Below are 20,695 nucleotides of genomic sequence, written 5' to 3'. Positions count from 1 at the left end.
ATATCATGTCCATAAGGAACAATTCGAAGATTTAGTTTGTATTAAGTGAGTCATCTGGACAGGTCATACACATACTTTATATTATCGCAAAATAAAGGAAACAACTTATGTACATGAACAATAAAATTACTTATTTATTAATAAATTATTTAAAAAATATATATATAAGATGAAATACCTGAAATCGACAACACGAATAGTTCCTAATCATACACTAACACAAATTGGTTTCACTTGATCTAAGTGATCCCATAGAATTGAGCTTTGAAAAACAAACTTTAGCGTTGCTAGAACAAAACCTTACAAGGTTAAGTTTCCTCCATCTTGACAAAGTTGATATGTCTTCAGTATCATATGATTTGTTATTGAACTTATCTTCTTCAATTTTAATTCTCTTACTTGGAGGTACAAGAATGTGAAAGAAATTCCCCGTTGAGGTTTTGTGCCTACCAAACCTTCATATACTAGATTTACATTACAATGTAGATCTAACAGGGTTTCACCTAGAGTCCAAATGGAGTAGTCCTTTTAGGTTTTTGGATCTCTCTCAAACACATTTCATAGGAGAAATACCATATTCAATTAGAAACTTAAAATTCTTGGAAAACATATCCTTTAATGATTGTCATTTTAAGGGGACAATTATAGCCTTAATTAGGAATCTTACTCATCCCATTGCTTTATCTTCAAATTACAATGCTTTAACCGGTCAACTCCCATCATTAATATTCAAGCTAGGGCAGCTCACTGATTTGTTCCTTTCACATAACTCATTGGCAGGTCAGATTCCAAATTTTGGTACCCTTAGTAAGTGATTCTTTTATATCTTTCACATAATAATTTTAGTGGTCCTATTGACCTATTTCAGCCATTTAATTCACTGGATTCAGTTATTTTGAACAATAACAAGCTAAAAGGTTCAATTCCAAGTTCCATCTTTGAACTTGTGAAACTCTCTTATCTTGATATTTCATCAAATAACTTCAGTGGAACCCTTTAGTTGGACATGTTACTACACATGAAATTCCTCCTGCAAATTAAACTTTCGTATAATACCTACTTTCATTTAGTTTCAATACTACTTTGAAAAATACCTCATCCAAACTTGTGTTGAATATTAATTTGAAGATTTCTATGTGCATCTCATGTGACACAAGTTCATGAACACATTTCTAGGTGTATCTCATATGACACAAGTTTAGTGTTTGCACAACTTCAAGTTCAATGTTCATAGCACAAGTTCATGTACATACATGATTCATACACAAATTCAATGTTATGTATAAGTTCAACGTTAAGTTATTAATAGCTAATGTACGAGTTCAATGTTAGGTTAATGTATTTAGAATTTTAAAAATCATTCTTATACCTATAAATACCCTAATGGTTTTGTATTTGAAGGATGAATAAAAAAATTATAAGTCTTTTCCTCTCAAATAATTCTCTCACACAAAGCCCCTCCCTTATAAAATTACCTCTCCTCTCTAACAAAGTGGTATCAGAGCCTAGTTTTTTTTTTTTTTTTTCTGAGAGATGACAAAGAATAATAGAGTCTACTCATTTCAATTTCTTTGCCTCACAAAAGAAAATTATGGAACTTGGTGTCTATGTATAAAAGTCATACTTAGCTCATAAGATGTATAGGATATTATTCAAAAAGGTTATGTACAACCTAAAAATAAAACCGATTTACCACAGAATAAGAAGGATGTTTTGGCAAAGATAAAGAAGAAGGATCAACAATCACTTACCCTCATCCATCAATGTTTGGATGATTCAATGTTTGTGAAAGTGGCCAATGCAACTACCTCAAAGGAAGCATGAGAGATTTTGCAAAGTTCATTTCAAGGAGTTTGCGTATGAAAGATTCTGAGTTAATTTCATATTATTGTTCAAGAGTAAAGACCATTGTAAGTCAAATGAAAAGGTATGACCATCAAATTGAAGATGTTCATGTGGTAGAAAAGATTATTTGTTCCTTAACACCAAAGTTTGATTATGTGGTTTGTATCATTTAAGAGTCCAAATATTTAGACTCCTTGTCACTTGAACAATTAGAAGGCTCTTTACAAGCCCATGAAGATAAGATTAAAAGGAGGGAAGATAAACCATTGGAGCAAGCTCTAAAAGTAAAAGTTTTTTTGAAAGATGATAATAGTGAGACTAACCAAAAAAGACAAGGAAAATGATGAGGTCGTGGTTGTGGTCATGGTCGAAAAGGATGAGGTAAAAGTGATTATAACAACTTTACCAATGATGAAAGGAGTCATCAATCGTATAGAGGGCAAGGAAGTGCAAGAGGAAAAGGAAAAGGTAACAATTCTAGACCAAATGAAAAGATGTATAATAAGTCTAAAGTTAAATGTTACAATTGTCATAATTTTGATCATTATTCTTGGGAATGTTATTTTGCAACGACTAATGTTAAGGAACAAATGAATGTTATTGATAACAAACAAAAAGTTGAAGAGCTCGCATTATTGCTCACACTTAAAGATGACAAAGGAAAAGAGGAAAATTCGTGGTTCTTAGATAATAGAGCAAGCAATCACATATGTAGGGACAAAGAAAAATTTGTGATACTGGATGATAAAGTGCAAGGCAATGTTTCCTTTGGAGATTTTTCACGAATTTAGATTTATGGAAAAGGTACAATTTTAATTTCCTCAAGAAATGGAAGTCATATGCTTATTACTGATGTATACTATGTGCCTAAATTAAAAACCAATATTTTGGGATAACTTATTGAAAAAGGGTATGAAATTCACATGAAAGATTGTTGCCTTTGGCTCAAAGATGAAAATGATAAATTGATTACTAAGGTGTTTATGTCCAAAAATAGAATGTTTATGTTGAATCTCCATACAATAGAAGCAAAATGCTTAAAGGTAGTTATGAGAGATGAAACATGACGTTGGCATATGAGATTTGGGCACTTGAATTTTGGAGCACTAAAACTTTTGGGAGATAAATACATGGTGAAAGAAATGCCTCACATAAACCATCAACATCATATATGTGAAGGATGTATACTTGGTAAACATTCAAGAAGGAGTTTTCCAAAAGAAGTTGAGACAAAAGCAATTGAGCCACTTCAACTTGTGCACACTAATATGTGTGGACCGATCCAACCATTATCTTTTAGTAACAATAGATATTTTTTGCTTTTCATTGATGATTATAGTAAAAAAGACTTGGGTTTATTTTTTGAAAAAAAAATCTAAAGCATTTGAAGCATTCAAGAAGTTCAAAACTCTGGTGGAAAATGAAAGTAATTAAAGCTTTGAGGTCTGATCGAGGTGGTGAATTCACATCAAAAGAGTTCAGTAATTTTTGTGAACTACATGGTATTCATCATCCTTGGATCGTTATAACAAAATTGTGTTGCCGAGAGGAAGAATAGAACAATTCTCAACATGGCTTGATGTTTGTTGAAAACCAAGTGTATGCCTAAAGAATTTTGGGCAGAAGCTATTTCTTGTACAGTTTATTTGTTAAACCGATCTCCAACAAGAAGTATCAAAGGTAAGATGCCACAAGAAGCATGGAGTGGAAGAAAGCCTAGTGTTGCTTATGTTCGAGTTTTTGGAAGTATTGCATATGTTCATGTGCCTCAACAAGAAAGATCTAAGTTAGATGATCGAAGTGTCAAACATGTTTTCATTGGCTATGATCAAAAGTCCAAAGGCTACAAGTTATATAATCCAAGCACACATAAGATCATAATGAGCCGAGATGTTAAGTTTGATGAAAAAACAATGTGGGATTGGGAGACAAAAAAAGAAAACACCTACGACTTTTTTCCATACTTTGATGAAGAAGAAGAAAATGTTATTCAAGATCCAAGTTCATCTCATTCTCTTACTTCTTCTACATATAAGGAAGGTTCTTGTAGAGAATCATAGAAAATAAAGAGTTTGCATGATATTTATAATGAAACTGAAAAATTTCTAATTATGATGAAAATAATTTCTTTTGTCTTTTTGTAGATAGTGAACCACTAAACTATGAGGAAGCGATGAAAAACAACAGGTGGAGGCAAGCTATGGAAGAAGAAATCAAGGTGATTGAGAAAAATAACACTTGGGAATTGCCAACACTCCTTGAGGGTCATAAAACTATTGGAGTCCAATAGGTTTATAAAGCAAAAAAGAATGCAAAAGGAGATGTGGAGAGATATAAAGCAAGATTTGTTGCTAAGGGATATAAGCAAAAATATGTTGTAAACTATGAATAAGGTTTTGCACCTGTTGCTTGTATGGAGACGATTCGATTACTGATTTCTCTAGCAGCTCAAATGAAATGGAAAATCTATCAACTCGATGTTAAGTCGGCTTTTCTAAATGGCTATCTTGAAGAGGAGGTATATGTTGAGCAACCAATGGATTTTCTAGTTAAAGGCCATGAGGATAAAGTTTTAAAATTGAGGAGAGCATTATATGGTTTAAAACAAGCACCAAATGCTTGGAATACTCGCATTAACAAGTATTTCCAAGACAATGGATTTGTTTGTTGCCCTCATGAGTACTCTCTTTATGTTAAATCATATAAGAATGAAGATTTGTTACTTGTTTACCTTTATGTGGATGATCTTATCTTCACCGGTAATAATCAAAGATTGTTTGAAGAATTTAAGAAAGCTATGTCACAAGAGTTTGAGATGACGAACATTGGACTTATGTCATACTATTTGGGCTTGGAGGTGAAGCAAACACAAGGCAGAATTTTTATTTCACAAAAAAGCTATGCAAGAGAAATATTGAAAAAATTCAACATGCTTGACTGCAATCCTGTTAGCACACCTATGGAATGTGGAATAAAATTGTCAAAGTTCGATGAAGGATGTAAGGAAGATCCCACTGTATTCAAAAGTCTTGTGGGAAGTTTGAGATACATGACATGTACATGGGTAGATATTCCTTTTTGTAGTTGGAATGTTAAGTCGTTTCATGGAAGCTCCTACTTTTGTCCACATGAAAACTGCTAAAAGAATACTTTGTTATCTTAAAGGAACAATTGATTATAGGTTATTCTATTCTTCAGTAGTTGATTTCAAGCTTATTGGATTTTGTGATAGTGATTTTGTAGGAGATGTTGATGATAGAAAGAACACTACTAGTTTTGTATTTTTCCTGGGTGATCGTGCTATTACACGGAGGTCGAAGAAACAGTCCATTGTTACTCTTTCAACTTGTGAATCTGAATATGTAGCTACAACATCTTGCACTTGTCATGCTATTTAGCTAAGGAGTTTATTGAGGGAACTCTACTTACCACAAAAGGAAGCAACTGAAATTTGTATTGATAACAAATCTGCACAAGCATTGGCCAAAAACCCGGTTTTCCATGATCATAGCAAACATATTGACACAAGGTATCATTTTATAAGAGAATGTATTGAAAAAAAGGAAGTAAAACTTACGTATGTAAATACACATGATCAAGTTGCGGACATTTTTGCAAAGCCACTCAAGTTTGAAGATTTTCATCGAGTACAAGCATATCTTGGAGTAAAGAAGAAAATTTCAAATTAAGGGGGAGTGTTGAAGATTAATTAGAAGTTTTTTAAGTGCATCTCATGTGACACAAGTTTATGAACACATTTCTAGGTGCATCTTATGTGACACAAGTTCATAAATACATTTCTAGATACATCTCATATGACACAAGTTCAGTGTTTGTACAACTTTAAGTTCAATGTTCATAGCACAAGTTCATGTACATACATAATTCATACACAAGTTTAAGTTCATGTTCATACACAAGTTCAATGTTAGGTATAAGTTCAATGTTAAGTTATTAATAGCTAATGTACAAGTTCAATGTTAGGTTCATGTATTTAGGATTTTAAAAATCATCCTTATATCTATAAATACCCTAGTAGTTTTGAATTTGAAGGATGAATCAAAAAATTGTAAGTCTTTTCCTCTCAAATAATTCTCTCACACAAAGTCCCTCCCTTATAAAATTACCTCTCCTCTTTAACAACTTGAAACATTTGAAATGTCTTCCTGCAATATAAATGGTGAATTCCCGAGTAACCTGAGAACCTTATATCCATTTTAGATCTTTCCAACAATAAACTTCATGGTAGGATTTTGATATCTGAGTCAGGAGGATGGAAGAATTTGGCTTATCTGAATCTTGCCCAAAATTTTCTGACATACATAGAGCACCATCCATGGAGGAATATTGTAACTCTTAATGTTTCAAACAACATGCTCCAAGGAACACTTTTAGTTCCACCACCTAAAACTGAAACTTTGCTGCTTTCGAATAATCAATTGACTGGGCTGATTCCTCCATCCATCTGCAATTTGAGTTCCCTTATGTATCTTTCCTTGTCTGACAACAATCTGAATGGAAGATTTCCACACTGTTTTGGAAGCTTTGTACGTATTGTTAGGTTGCACTTGAAGAAGAATGATCTTCATGGTAGCATTCCTGATACATTTGCAAATTTAAGCTCCTTGACGAGTCTTGATCTTAATGGTAACAAGTTGGAAAGGCGTTTACCAAAATCCTTGGTAAATTGTAGTTTTCTGGAGGTTATCAATGTAGGAAATAACAAGATAAGTGATGAATTTCCTTACTGGTTGCAAACTCTTCCAGAGCTGAGAGTTGTTGTCTTGAGGTCTAATAGATTTCATGGTCCCATACAGTATCCCAAATCTTTATTCCATTTCTACAATTTGCAGATTCTAGACCTTTCTCACAATGAATTCAAAGGTTTTCTGCCCGCAAAATTGTTTCAAAACTTGGGAGCTATGATGCATTTTGCTAATAATGAAACTGAGGCCCGGTATATTGGAGATGCTTATTACAAAGATTCTGTAGTTTTGACAATGAAAGGGCTGGACTTTGAAATGACCAGAATCATAACAATCTTTACGTCTATTGATCTCTCGCACAATAATTTTCAGGGAGAGATTCCAGGAATTCTTGAAAATTTCAAATCACTCATAGTCCTCAATCTTGCTCATAATAGTCTAACAGGAAAAATACTATCTGCATTGGCGAATTTAAAAGCTCTTGAATCATTAGATCTCTCTTCAAACAAGCTTTATGGAAGGATTCCTGCACAATTGGAAAGGCTTACATTCCTCTCATTATTAAATCTTTCCCATAATCAACTTTCAGAACCCATCCCTCAAGGCTAAGAAGTACGGTGTGCGTTTCCATGAATCCGAAATGTTTCGGTTTTCGAAAAGGCCCGAAACTGGTACGAAACGTTTCGGGGCCGTTTCGGTAATTTTAGATAAAAGGGAAACGCGTTTCTTTAATCGAAACAGTTTCCTATGTATACAAGGTTTCTGAAAGTGTATAATAAAAGGATTTTGAAAGGATTTTGAAAGTAAATAACAAAAATAGTTTCCTATGCGTAATAGTCTTCTGGGCGTCTTCTTTTTTTTGCTGTCAATCTCTTGGGCGTCTTCTTCTCTTCTTTGTTGTCAATCTCCTGGGTGTCTTCTTCTTCTCTAAACAGTGGCTGGAAGAAAGAAAACTCTGTGAAAAAAGTGTGCGTTTTCTTGCCCTTCTATGATACAAATTAGTTTATGCAGATTTTAATTTAATGCATCTCTATTCCCAAGATTAATTTCTTTTTATAAAATACATATTAATTTATTATATATACTCTATTCCAAGACTATAATTCTGCATGCCTCTTCCAGATTTGTTAGCTTTCCAAGATTTGTTACTTTTCCAAGATTTTTATTTTATTATAAAACATATATTAAATTATTATATATATACTCCATTAGCCTACCTTTTGCTCAAAGATTTTATATATTTCAGTCAATGCATGCTTTCTTCCAGATGTGTCAACGTTTGAATTCTAATTTATTATAAAATATATTTTAAAATATTAAATTATTTTATATGCTCTATTCCCCCTTAAATATATATATATATATATATATATATATATATATATATATATATATTTATTATATTTATTTATATCAATGCAATTTGGTTAATTTATATACATGTTTATTTTCCATTTTAAAAGATAAATATATAAGTATTGATTTAATTTATACATACATGTTTCAAGAACTTGAATTTGTAATTTATTTTTGGTATAAAATTATTTTGTTATATGTTATTTTAAATTAGCTGGAAAAAATCAATTGTTGTGTTTTTTTAATTAAAATATAAGTTATTGTATTTTTTATAAAAATTTCATATTTATAAAAAAAATCCTATATTTTTTATATTTACACGTTTCCCCACGCTTCCGTTTCCTACTTTTTTAAGAAAATACGTTTCGACGTTTCCGTTTCCACGTTTAGATGTTTCGATGTTTCCATTTCCGTGCTACCTAGCCTTAAGGCGGTCAATTTGACTCATTTACAAGTGATTATTTCATTGGGAATAAAGGATTATGTGGAAGGCCATTGCCAAAGAAATGTATCGATGATCTGAAGCAACAACTGCCACCGGCAGTTTCAGAAGGAGAAGTTGATAATACACTTCAATTTGATTGGAAAATTGAAGTGTATTATCAACTTCTCCTTCTGAAACTGCCGGTGGCAGGCGTTGATGGGTTATGGAAGTAGGCCTGTGATTAGGTTGTCCATAGGATACATTGTATTCTCAACAGGCAAACCTTGGTGGCTCGTAAAAATGGTTGAAACAGGACAACAGAAAATTGTTAGGACTGGAAGGTGGAAGAAATCCAAGGAAAACACACAAAAATAAAAATGTAAGTATTTTTCCTGGTTAATATTGCATAACACCATAGTATTCCCTATCTGTAATTCATTGTTAGTTATCTGTAAGCTTACTGCAGTAATTTTTTTAATTATTTTTTTCAGCAGGCGATGTTTAGATGAGACAGGAAGCAACCAGGTACTCCAGGTCATGGTTTTGAGTTTGCAGTGGTATGCTTGTTGGTTTCAAATCTGGAAATGTTTTTTAACTTTTAATTTCAAAGTTGTTAATAATAAACGGAATGAAGTCTACGCATGTTATATTCATGTTCTGATTACAAAGAGAAAATCTGAATTCTAAAAATGGGATGAAGTCATTTGGGAGTCCTCTGCGCTTCCATTAAAGCAAAGTCATTGTTTCCCCACAGGAAGTACTAACCCAAATCTCCAGGTATCTCACAATTCTTAAACTGAAAATGTGATTTCTGTAGAAAGATAAGGAATTTGTTAGTACAATAAAACTATACGTACATATTTTTTTTGTACACAATTTATATACACTAATGATGTATTATCAAGTAACTAGATGATTTTGAGTTAAAATAAAACGATATGTAATCTCATATGACATATCATCTGTGTATTCAAATCATATACTAAAAATGTGTACAAACAGTCTTACTTTGATTGTTATTAGGATTTGTTATTGTTAATTGTTACAAGGAGGCAATCAATTTAAAAATACGGTAGCCAGGTGAAAGTGAAAATGTTGAAGGTAGAACTACACCTGGCAAATGGGTGCGTTAGGTGAGGTCAATAAAAGATCCAAAGTGGGTATGGGTAAATAGATAGAGATAGACCAGCATTTGATGCTAAGACTACATATGGATCCAAGGGTGATCAGCATGCACTTGACCAAACACAGTAGTGAGCTATGTTGGATTGAATCCGAGGCAACCCGTTGTGTCTATGGATTGTGTCTTACCTCTGCAAGCCCTTAACGGGTGTCATTGGCGATGCTTCTGTGGACCTTTATTGGGTTGACCCACCATTTTATATATTTTAAAATTTTTATTTTTTATTTTGTAAACTCTGCCAAGATGACCTATAGATTGGTCTTTAAGGTCCCTGACATGACCTGTAAATGGCTTGCAGTTTTGAAGACCATGTCCCACTCTCCATGCAAAATTTGGGGGCTAGGTCATGCCATGAGCCGACCTGATCCCTATAACATATCTACACTCAATTTCTCGTAGCAAATGGTGGTCAAATTGGCTGATGAGAAAAAAGAAAAAGATTTATGTGATTAAATAAGAAAAAAATATTATGTAGTGGCCAAACTAACTCACAGCAATGAAGCTCGTGACAAAAAGAAAGATTGCAAATGAGAGAATAAGAAATGAAAAATTGAGCTGTGATTGAATTTGTGTAGACATGAGTAAGGTTATATTCGAATTGAGTCAAGCTAAAACTCAGCCGAGTTCAAACTCAGTCGAGTTCAAACTCAGCCGAGTTCGAACTCAGATTCGCTAATTGAAAACGAGCTCGAGCTTTAGCTCAAGCTCGATGAGCTTGAAAAATTGTTGTTCGGTTCGAGCTCATTAACAAGTCGAACTACTCGTGAGCCGCTCGCGAGCTTGGCTCATCTAGGCTCACTGAGCCCTATCACGAGTTGACCTCGCGAGCCGAATGCACAAGCCAAGCTTACGAGCCAAGCTCACAAGCTTGCTCAACATCCCTAATAAAATTAAAAACTTTAGAAGTGTACTCGAGAAAGGATTATGGGATACAACTATTCTTCACTAAACATAACGTTGCCCCTCTCCAGTAAACCCTTTCACCCTCTCCAAAAGGTCATTGACCAAACTCCAATTTCCAGAGCATTTAGATATGGCTGATTTATCAGCCAAATCGGTGAAAAAGAAGAAGAGATACGGTTAGCTAAAACCCACTATATCAATTTATATTTACCAGAGGATGAGTCGACAGAAGAAGTTGAGCAGGATCAGAATTCCAGTTCATGCTGGGAAGTTGAAATTGTTGCTGCAAACTTTCATCACCCAAAGACCCAAGAAGAGAGATGGGGACTTGAAACGACACACTCTGTGGGAGTTGATTCAGCAATGAAACGAAGGAATTATTATTATTGTCATCAGTTGTTGTGCTGCCACTGCTAAAGATCGTCGTGAAATCTCTTCCCGAAAGAAGAGGCTGCTATTGTGTTACCACCATCGACAACTTCATTATTCCAATACAACGAAGGCATCGGGCGTTTAATAGGGAAAGTGTTTGTGGTAGAAGGGGAGACGATGTTGGAGATGTTGGGCTTGGGAATATTTGAAGAAGCTAATTGAGAAAGTGTTTTGCTGCATGCCTTCTCCTGATAACCCCTTCAAAGAAATTATGATCATCATGTTCAAACAGTGAATTCCATAGCCACGTGCAGTTTTTGATTTTGATGACTTGTAAGTGTGATGTGTACATCCCCTCCATACAATCTTGATCTTTCTCCCTCTCCATTGGTCTCTGCATATTGTTTTTCTTGTAAATCCAGCATAAAACCCAGTCGTCAAGCTGGATATATATAATCAAAAAGAAATTAAAATTAAAGCTGATTCTTTCAATAGAAACTGCTCTTCAGAAGCTTGGGCGAGCTTAATTGGCTCATGAGCTCCGCCGAGCTACTCGGGTGATTATTCGGGCTCGGGCTCGAGCTCGAGCTCGATTTTCATATTAAATAGAGCTCGAGCTCAGGTTCGAGCTCATTACCATAGGGTTTGTTTCAGACTAGTTCAAACCGAGTTTGAATTTAAACTCAAACGAACTCGATTTGAATCCAACTTTAGACACGAGAGCCATTTCAAGTGCTAATGTAATGCAAAACGCCGTGACAATATATTTCTATTGGTGTAGAAATTGGTTGTAATTCTATTGAGGAATAATTGATTGAGATTTTGTCTCAGTAGAAGACGATGATGATGGCTCTGGAGTAGAGGCAGGACGGATTTGGGACATTTGGGAGATTACGAAGCCAGTACTAGACAAGAAAAATTATTGGAAAATTAATTATTTTAAGCAATTTTTAATTTTTTTATATAATTTTAACCACAATTTTTTATTTTACCATTTTAGTCAAATAAATGAAAAGTTTCCAAAATATCTCGGTATATGTATAACCTTTCACAACCTTTTTTTTTCCTTTAACCGGCTTACCAGCTTACCTTAAAAAAAGAAATTCTCTCCCTATTTCAACAATTTTGGCTCTGATTCTTCGATCTTCTTCAGTTTTTCAATTGTATTCATCTTAAAAATGGCTTCATAGGTCAACCATCATTAGTGTCAACCGGTTGTATTGTCACCTTAGGGGCCATGGGTTGTCCACCAACAACCGGAGTAGGTTGGATTTTGGCAATTAGGGTAAATGTTTTCTGCTATAAGGAATTGTGACTAAGAGTGTAATCCATAGCCTAATTATTGATGCTCATTTACCTCGTCCTTCTTCCATGTTGAGCCATCAAAAAACCTTTTTTTTTTTAAATGAAGGAAGATGCCAGAAAAGAGTGGCTTTTTGCATTGGAAAATTGAACCCTTTTTTGGGAGCTCTCCTAGTAACACATTGTTGGTTGATAGAATTTTCACAAACAAGATAAACACTGAAAGACAATGCAATTCAGTGGAAAAACCTATAACACAACGAAATTTTTGATATGGTTCAGTTTATGATTCAAAAGTTTACTACCACAGTTATGTCAATTGATTAATTTGAGAAAAGTTATGATTGGATTACAATGTGAATGCTAGAAAGTTGTAGATATTTTTTTACCTGCCTATAGGCCTCTATATAATAAATTTATAAGAGAATGAGTTGAGGATACATGACTAACTAGATATGTAAAGCTCAATGTCACAAATATTGATAAGCGTCATCTTCATTGAGCAATCATGTGCTCTCTATGTGGTAGGAAAGTGATTGCCTTTCAATTGCAAGGGTTGATATCATGAAAAGTGGTTACATAATAATAAGAAACTGTCATCAATGTTAAAGGAGATTGTAAGGAATTAGGATAACAACCATACCTTTCCTGTTGCTTCTAGATGGGAAGAGCCTCTCTTTACACTTTGAGTCGACCCATATATTGATAATGTCCTTTATCACTGATAATGTAGTTTGTCATTATCTGATAGTTAATCACCATTTGGATACTAAAATATGTTAATTTGATTAAAAAACAGTTTTAACCGCATAACATATACAATGCGATTACATCCAATTTTTTTTCTTTATTCTAAATTTTTATTACTTGAGTAATCTTCTTGCCATAGACACGATAATTTATAAAGAGATGAAAAAGGGAGAGGGTTATTTTTTAAAAATTATTTTGTAGGTATAAAGTTGATAAATAAAATTGAGATATTCAACTTGATATTTTAACAACAACTATATAGTTAAATACCATAACCCTTCATTTAAATTTAAATCTTCAAATCTTATATTTTAAGAGGGTGTGTGCGTGTGGAAAGAGTTTAATTTATAATTTAGGGTACACTTGATTCAATTAATATTTTATTATAAAAATAAAAAATTACAAAAAAAATAAATTATCTTGAAGATTATTTAGTATAAATTATTACTATATTTAATGAAGATCACTAAATATAAATAATTATTATATTTGTTTAAAAATAATAAAAAATACTAAGATATTATTTTATTTAAATGTCATTTAATATAATTATTTCTCTTCAGAATATACATTCACAAACAATTCTCTATCGTGTTTGTGTTAGGACTCATGTATATTTTTCTCCCAGGAAAGAAGTGAAGAAAAGAAACAGAGCAGGTGGTAGTAAGGGATTGGAGCAAGTAGAACAGTCAACAATTATTTTATTGTAAGGTTAATTTGGAGAAGAAAAGCAACTTGGCATAGGCTTGGAGGAAAAAGGAGAAAAGGCAGTTGTAGGACCAGTAGAAGGTATGGGACTCAAAATAGAAGAAATGTTAGGAGAGTACAGGCCTCTCGGAAGCCTGAAGCAAATAGTGCACATGAATATTTTGTAGTATAATTGCTGCTTGTTCTTAGTTTTACTTTTGTTTGTAATCTCTTGGTTGAAATGTGGAAATTGTAGCATGTATTGTGATAACTTTTGTAACTTTACTAAATTTGAATGAATACAACAAGCGTTCTACTTTGATCCATTTACATTTATATTTAGTTATATTTCAATTGAGGGTTGTGTTTGTGAAGTTAGGGGACTTGACATTGGTTGTTGTGGAATTTGTAAAAGGGAAGTACAGTCGTTGGAGAAATATTGATACAGGTGTATATCACTTGGTATCAGAGCATGACGAGAATGGAGACTAGGGTGGAAACGGCGGAAAGGGACTTAGGGGTAGTGAAGGAACAAATAGAAAACCTGGATTCCAAGATGGTAGATATAAGCCAAAGAATGGGAGGGTTGGAAACCAGCATAGAAACCATAAAAGGGTACCTCCAAGACAATACGGTGGCCTAAGAAGCAGTAGATAGGGGAAAAACACCCATCAGTCAAGAGCCCTCGTAGTCCTATTCTCCTTCGGAGGGGCAAACGATAGGACCGAATATAAGAGAAGAAAGATATGTTAGGGAAGAGGAAGCCATTTACATGGGGAGGAGAGAGGAAGAAGCACTAGAGGTCAACAGAAACGATATTCCATACTGAAGGCTGGACCTTTCGATATTCAACAATGAAGATATGATCAACTGGTTGTTCAAGGTTGAAAGATATTTTGAAATTAATAGGCTGACAGAGAGGAAGAAGTTGGTGGCATTGGGTTTGTGTGTAGAGGGTGAAACTTTAAGCTAGTATAAATGGAAAGTTAAGCTACAAGTTTTTTCTGCATAGGCAGAATTCCATAATGAAGTGTTGAAGCGTTTTTTGACCGATCTGGATAAAACGCCCTATGAGGAGCTGCTCTCGCTCAGACAAACTGACATTGTATCAACAACGGTTAATAGTGTGATGGAGGAGACACTTACTACCTGAATTGGTAACCAGAACTAGCCCATAACTCGAGTCAACCTAACCTGACATTTTAATAATCTCACTCAACATTCTTTACCTCAGTTTGTTTATTCTTCAAACACAGTAGAACACCATTGGCACAAAAGAGCAATAAACTCATAGACCATAGTAACCCATTCTCCACGGGAAAAGGTTTTGAAATGACTTTCTAATGAGGAGTTTCATGCAAAAATAGAAAAGGGTATTTGTTTTTGAAGTAATGAAAATTATTTTCATGGACACAAATGCAAAAATTGCCAGTTTAGGGTTATGATAGTTTCAGAAGATGAAAGGGAAGAAGAGAATGAAACCACCATGGAAGAAGAGGTGATCGCTTAGGAAGAAAAAGAAATGAAGTTAGTATTAAATTCAAGCTCTGTTGACGGCTTTAATAGTCTGAAAACTATGAAATTCTTGGGAAAAATTCATGATAGATAAGTGATTATTTTATTGGATTATGGGGCTACACATAATTTTATTTCTAGAATTATAGTGGAACAATTGAAATTACTAGTGGCTTTAACCAAATTTTTAGTGACTCTTGGAGATGATAGAAAGGTAAAGGGATGAGGGAGGTGCAATCGAGTGAAGTTGGAGTTCCAAGGGATTTCCATTGAACAAAATTTCTTTCCATTCGAATTGGGTAGTGTGGACATTATTGTACAGGTGGATTGATTGCCTAAATTAGGGGAGATCAAATTAAATGAGGAGTTACAAACAATGAAATTCGATTGGAATGGGCATCGAGTGGAGTTAAAAAGGGATGTAACACTGTGTAGATTAGAAGCAACATTAAAAGCTTTAGCAAATTCACTTACGATAGTGGGAGAAAGGTATTTGATTGAGTACAATGGGATAACGTCTGAAAGAGATTCTAAAGAATTAATTGTAAAGCCAAGGTTGAAAGAACTGTTGGGAGAATATGAATACTTATTTAAGGAGCCGACTAAACTTCTACTTAAAAGAAGGCAAGATCATTCAATTCGCCTTCTACCAAATGTGTAACAACCAAACATTCGATCGTATCAAAACCCTCACTTCTAGAAGAATGAAATTGAGAGGATGTACAAGAGATATTGACAGTGGGAATTATAAGGCCAAGTGTCAGCCTTTTTTTGAGTCTGGTTCTACTTGTAAAAAAAGGATGGTAGGTGGCATTTTTCATAGATTATCATGCCCTCAATAAGGTGATAATTCCAGACAAGTTTCCTATACCAATCATCGAAGAATCACCGAATGAGCTAGCAAAGGCCACTATATTTAGTGAATTAGACTTGAGATTGGGATATCGCTAGATCCGTGTTAAGGAAGAAGACATGGAGAAGAGGACGTTTTGAACCCATGAAGGGCACTATGAGTTCTTAGTGATGCCTTTTAGCCTTACCAACACATCGATGACTTTTCAAGGAGTCATGAATGAGATATTTCACCCCTTTCTCCGAAGGTTCATGTTAGTGTTTTTCAATGACATATTAATACACAGTAGACACTTTAAAGATCATTGAAGACATTTACGCGTGGTCATAGAGTTATTGAGGGATCATCAGTTGGTATTTAATTTAAAGAAATGTGCTTTTGGGCAGTTGAAAATTGACTACTTGGGGCATTTTGTTTCGACAGCAGGTGTGGAAGCAGATCCCAAGAAAGTGCAAGCAATGAGAGAATGACAGTGTTAGTGTGTGAAATTTCATATTTTTCGGCATTTAATTTTCTTGATTTGTGATATTTAATTCATTAATTATTTGATTAATTGCTTGTTTTAGGAAATTGGGCATTAATTGCATTATTCTGAGAAAAGATACAAAATAAAAGGAATTTAGAGTTGTCACGTATCAAGACAGAATGACGGCAAAATAAATAGGAGATGACTGATTGTGGAAAGGAGATAATCGTGTTATTTATTGAGAAATTCACAGTTGAAGACTTAATTGACAATTGGAGGAAGTTCAGGTCCTTCGGATGATATTTGGCATAAAAATATTTCTCAATGACTGAAGCAGACCTGGCACTATAAAAAGGACAATTACTCTCTGTTTTAGGGTTTTTTGTTTTTTTAGCATCCTTTTCTTTCAGAAAGAAATACAACCGCAACCCTTCGCTGGTTCTTCTTTAATTAGGATAAGATTTTTATTTTAATTTTCTGTGAAGCCATGAACATAAATATAAATGGCTAACTTTTTTCTTTAGTCGAGTAATCAGAATCATGGTTCTACGACGATTGTGAGATCTTCTTTACCCGTTTTTTCTTTTAAATATTTAATTTATTCCTGATTTTATTTATTGTTGTCTTGTTCAATTAAATATGAGATGTCTTATTTATTTTGGATTAAAAACAACTTTGCTAGATTAAATTATTGAATCCGTAATTGTTTGATGGTTTAATCATAAATGGCTGACTAGCATGCTTGGTGAAGTAGAATAATTATTGTATGTTAGTGGAATAGGTTAATCTAATTTAAACAAAAACAACGTCTGTGTTTTGTTGATTAAAATCGGTGGTTTTTCTAATTCTTAATTCTGTTTTCAATTTAAATTCTAAGATTGTATCTAGAACTGATTGAAAAACAAGAGAAGTAATTAAAGAACGTTTCTTAATTACCAACACCTAAGGAAAAGCAGAACAACGAGCATCTCGATGTTTCATAACCGGTTTATTTAAAAGGAAAAATTAATCTTTTTATCGATGATCAATTGAATTGAACCATACCTGAATTACTTGGCTAGAACTCGTCTTATTATTGTTTCAATCTAGTTTTCTGATTGCTTTGATTATTTAATTCTGAATTAATTGATTTTTGTTTATTGGTAGGATTTGAAACAACAAAATCCCTCTTACTTTAGTTTGTTAGATTTCAGATAAATAGCCCAATCTCTGTGGATACGACTCTACTTACATTATCTACAAGTTTTTATTGAGAGAGTAGAAAATTTTATTTTTGGTGGATTCAACACCCATCAAATTTTGGCGCCGTTGCCAGGGATTGGTGTTGATAATTTGTCTGAATTTTTTTTTTTGTTTATTTTTTTTATGACCAGTTTAAACCCTATAGGAGAACTTCAGTTTGATCCCGAAATCGAGAAGACTGCGAGACAACTCCGCAAGGAAACTAAATTAAGTAAAGCTTCTTCTTCTTCATCTTCTGGAATTAATTTAAGAAAGGATTTAACAAATATGAGAGTAGCAACAATGGCCGAACGAGAGCTTACTTTGAGGGAGATGGCTATACCTGTCATCAATCAACAACCTTTGTGCATTGCCTATCCAAACATCGATGCCAATTTTGAACTCAAATCAGGTTTGATCCATTTATTGCCTACTTTTCGAGGACTATCAGGTGAGGACCCTCATAAACACTTGAAAGAATTTCATGTTGTTTGTTCCACTATGAAACCACAAGGGGTAAGTGAAGAGCAAATTAAACTGCATGCTTTCCCTTTCTCTTTAACTGATTAGGCTAAGGATTGGCTATATTATTTACCATCAGGTTCTATCAATAGTTGGGATGAGCTTAAAAGACAATTCTTAGAAAAATTCTTTCCTGCTTCTAGGGCCACCTCCATTAGAAAGGAAATATGTGGGATTAGGCAATATAGTGGAGAGACACTTTATGAGTATTGGGAGAGGTTTAATCAGCTTTGTGCCAGTTGTCCCCATCATCAAATTTCTTATCAGCTATTAATTCAATATTTTTATGAAGGTTTATTGTTGTCTGATAGGAATTTGATAGATGCAACAAGTGGTGGAGCTTTGGTTAATAAAACTTTAACATAAGCAAAAAGATTGATCTCAACAATTGCTACCAATACTCAGCAATTTGGCATTAGACAGGATGTAACTGTGAGAAAGGTTAATGAGGTAAGCAATAATAATCCTCTTGAGCAAAGACTTGATAAACTCACCTCCTTGTTAGAAAAATTTGTAGTGAATCACCAACAAGTGAAGACTTATGACATCTGTTTGAATGCAGAGCACTCTACAGACACATGCCCCATACTTCAGGAGGACACACATGAGGATGCTAATGTCGTAGGGGGTAATCAGTACCAAAAGAGGTATGATCCGTACTCGAATACCTATAATCTGTGATAGAGAGATCACCCGAATTTTAGTTATGGCCAAAAGAACAATAACTTCCAACAACCTGGATACCAAAATAGGCCGCCCCTCCTCAAGCGTTTAATCCAACACCTCTACCTCAGTCGAAAGGTATGTCTCTTGAACAAATTGTTACTGCACTTACTAATAATACACAACAATTTCAACAAGAGACAAGGGCTAGCATTCAGAATCTAGAAAATCAAGTAAGCCAATTGGCTACTGTTGTGGGAAGATTGGAAACTCAGAATTCTGGTAGATTGCCATCTCAAATTGTGGTGAATCCAAAGCAAGATGCAAATTTTACTGAGAATATCAACGCAACCACCCTGCGGAGTGGTAAAAAATTTAAGGATCTTGAAAAGAAGATCCCAAAATATGCAAAAGAAAAGGAGATTGAATGCGAAATTGAGCCAAAAGAAGCCCAAAAATTGTCACCTCCTGTAAAGAAGTGCATGCCACCTTCTATGGTCATTCCACCTCCTTTCCCGAGCTGACTTGTAAAGAACAAAAAGGAACAACAAGAACAAGAGATCCTTGAAGTCTTCCGTAAGGTTGAGGTAAATATTCCCCTTTTAGATGCTATTAAACAAGTCCCTAGATATGCTAAATTCCTTAAGGAATTATGCACGTCAAAAAGAAAACTAAAAAGGGATGAAAAAGTGCATGTCAGTGAGAATGTTTCAGCTATTCTCCAAAGAAAATTGCCTAAAAAGTGTAAGGATCCAGGTATGTTCACAATCCCTTGCAAGATTGGTAATGTTAAAGTTCAAAAAGCTATGATAGATCTAGGAGCATCTATTAATGTCATCCCTAGCTCAATTTATCATTCTTTAAATGTAGGACCTTTAAAACGCACCGGTGCATATCCCGAAGGGGTGTTAGAAGATGCTCTTGTTCAAGTTAATGAATTAATTTTTCCTATTGACTTTTATGTGCTTGACATAGAAGATGATAACTCATCTAAATCAGTCCTAATTTTGCTAGGAAGACCTTTTCTTAAGACATCTAGAATAAAAATCGATGTTTTAGAAGGTACTTTAACTATGGAATTTGACAGTGAAGTAATTAGATTCAATATTTAAGAAGCCATGAGATTCCCTAGTGATGTCAATTCAGTTTTTGTTGTTGATGTAATTGATTCCCTAGCTCAACAAATTTTTGAGTTGCAGGATTCTGATAATTTGAAGGTTGTCCTTAATAAAGGACTTAACACAAGAACATTGCAGAGAATTGAGCAGAAGCTTGTGGTAGATGACGGATTGAGTGATACGGTTTATAAGCTAGAACCATTCGAAACAACCAGGTATGATGTTTCTTATATTTCATTACCCGTATCTAACTCAAAATTACTTCCATCAATTATGCAGGCACCCGAATTGGAACTTAAGCCTTTGCCAAGCCATCTCAAATATGTATATTTGAGAGATAATGAAATCCTTCCTGTGATAATTTCTAACAAACTCACTCTTCTTGAGGAAGAAAAACTCATTAGAGTCCTTAGAGATTACAAGGAAGTCATCGGATGGACTATCGCAGACATCAAGGGTTTGAGCCCATCACTTTGTATGCATAGAATCTTGTTGGAGGAGAACACTAAGCCTTCAAGGGAAGCTCAAAAAAGGTTGAATCCTCCAATGATGGAAGTTGTGAAGAAAGAAATAATAAAGCTCTTGAATGCCGGTATGATCTATCCTATTTCAAATAGTGATTGGGTAAGTCCAGTGCAGGTAGTACCTAAGAAAACTAGTTTCACTGTTCAAAAGAACGATAATGGTGAGTATGTTCCTATTAGAGTTCAAAATGGATGGAGGGTTTGTATTGACTATAGAAAATTAAATGCTTCTACTAGAAAAGATCACTTCCCTATACCTTTTATTGATCAAATGTTAGAAATATT

At 34.1% G+C, this 20,695-nt stretch overlaps 1 protein-coding gene across 1 annotated transcript; it reads left to right on the top strand.

The window, feature by feature from the left end:
• The first annotated feature begins 4,258 nt into the window (after window positions 1–4,258).
• LOC123201665 (receptor-like protein 43) lies at window positions 4,259–7,160 on the top strand. The gene is made up of 4 exons (XM_044617253.1): window positions 4,259–4,844; window positions 4,930–5,123; window positions 5,244–5,374; window positions 6,095–7,160. The coding sequence occupies exons 1-4, from the start codon at window positions 4,259–4,261 to the stop codon at window positions 7,158–7,160; spliced, it is 1,977 nt and encodes a 658-aa protein (XP_044473188.1).
• Window positions 7,161–20,695: the final 13,535 nt, after the last annotated feature.

Source organism: Mangifera indica, chromosome 18 (genome assembly GCF_011075055.1).
Source record: "Mangifera indica cultivar Alphonso chromosome 18, CATAS_Mindica_2.1, whole genome shotgun sequence".
In the NCBI taxonomy this organism is placed as follows: domain Eukaryota; kingdom Viridiplantae; phylum Streptophyta; class Magnoliopsida; order Sapindales; family Anacardiaceae; genus Mangifera; species Mangifera indica.
This window is presented reverse-complemented; position numbering and strand designations above follow the sequence as displayed.

Bases quoted from the DNA above. Each gene is read 5' to 3' on its own strand.
- LOC123201665 (XM_044617253.1), top strand. From the start codon at position 4,259: ATGGAGACGATTCGATTACTGATTTCTCTAGCAGCTCAAATGAAATGG. The intron at 5,124-5,243 runs GTATTTTTCCTG...CATGCTATTTAG, and splicing joins GAAAGAACACTACTAGTTTT to CTAAGGAGTTTATTGAGGGA. The intron at 5,375-6,094 runs GTATCATTTTAT...ACTTCATGGTAG, and splicing joins AGCAAACATATTGACACAAG to GATTTTGATATCTGAGTCAG.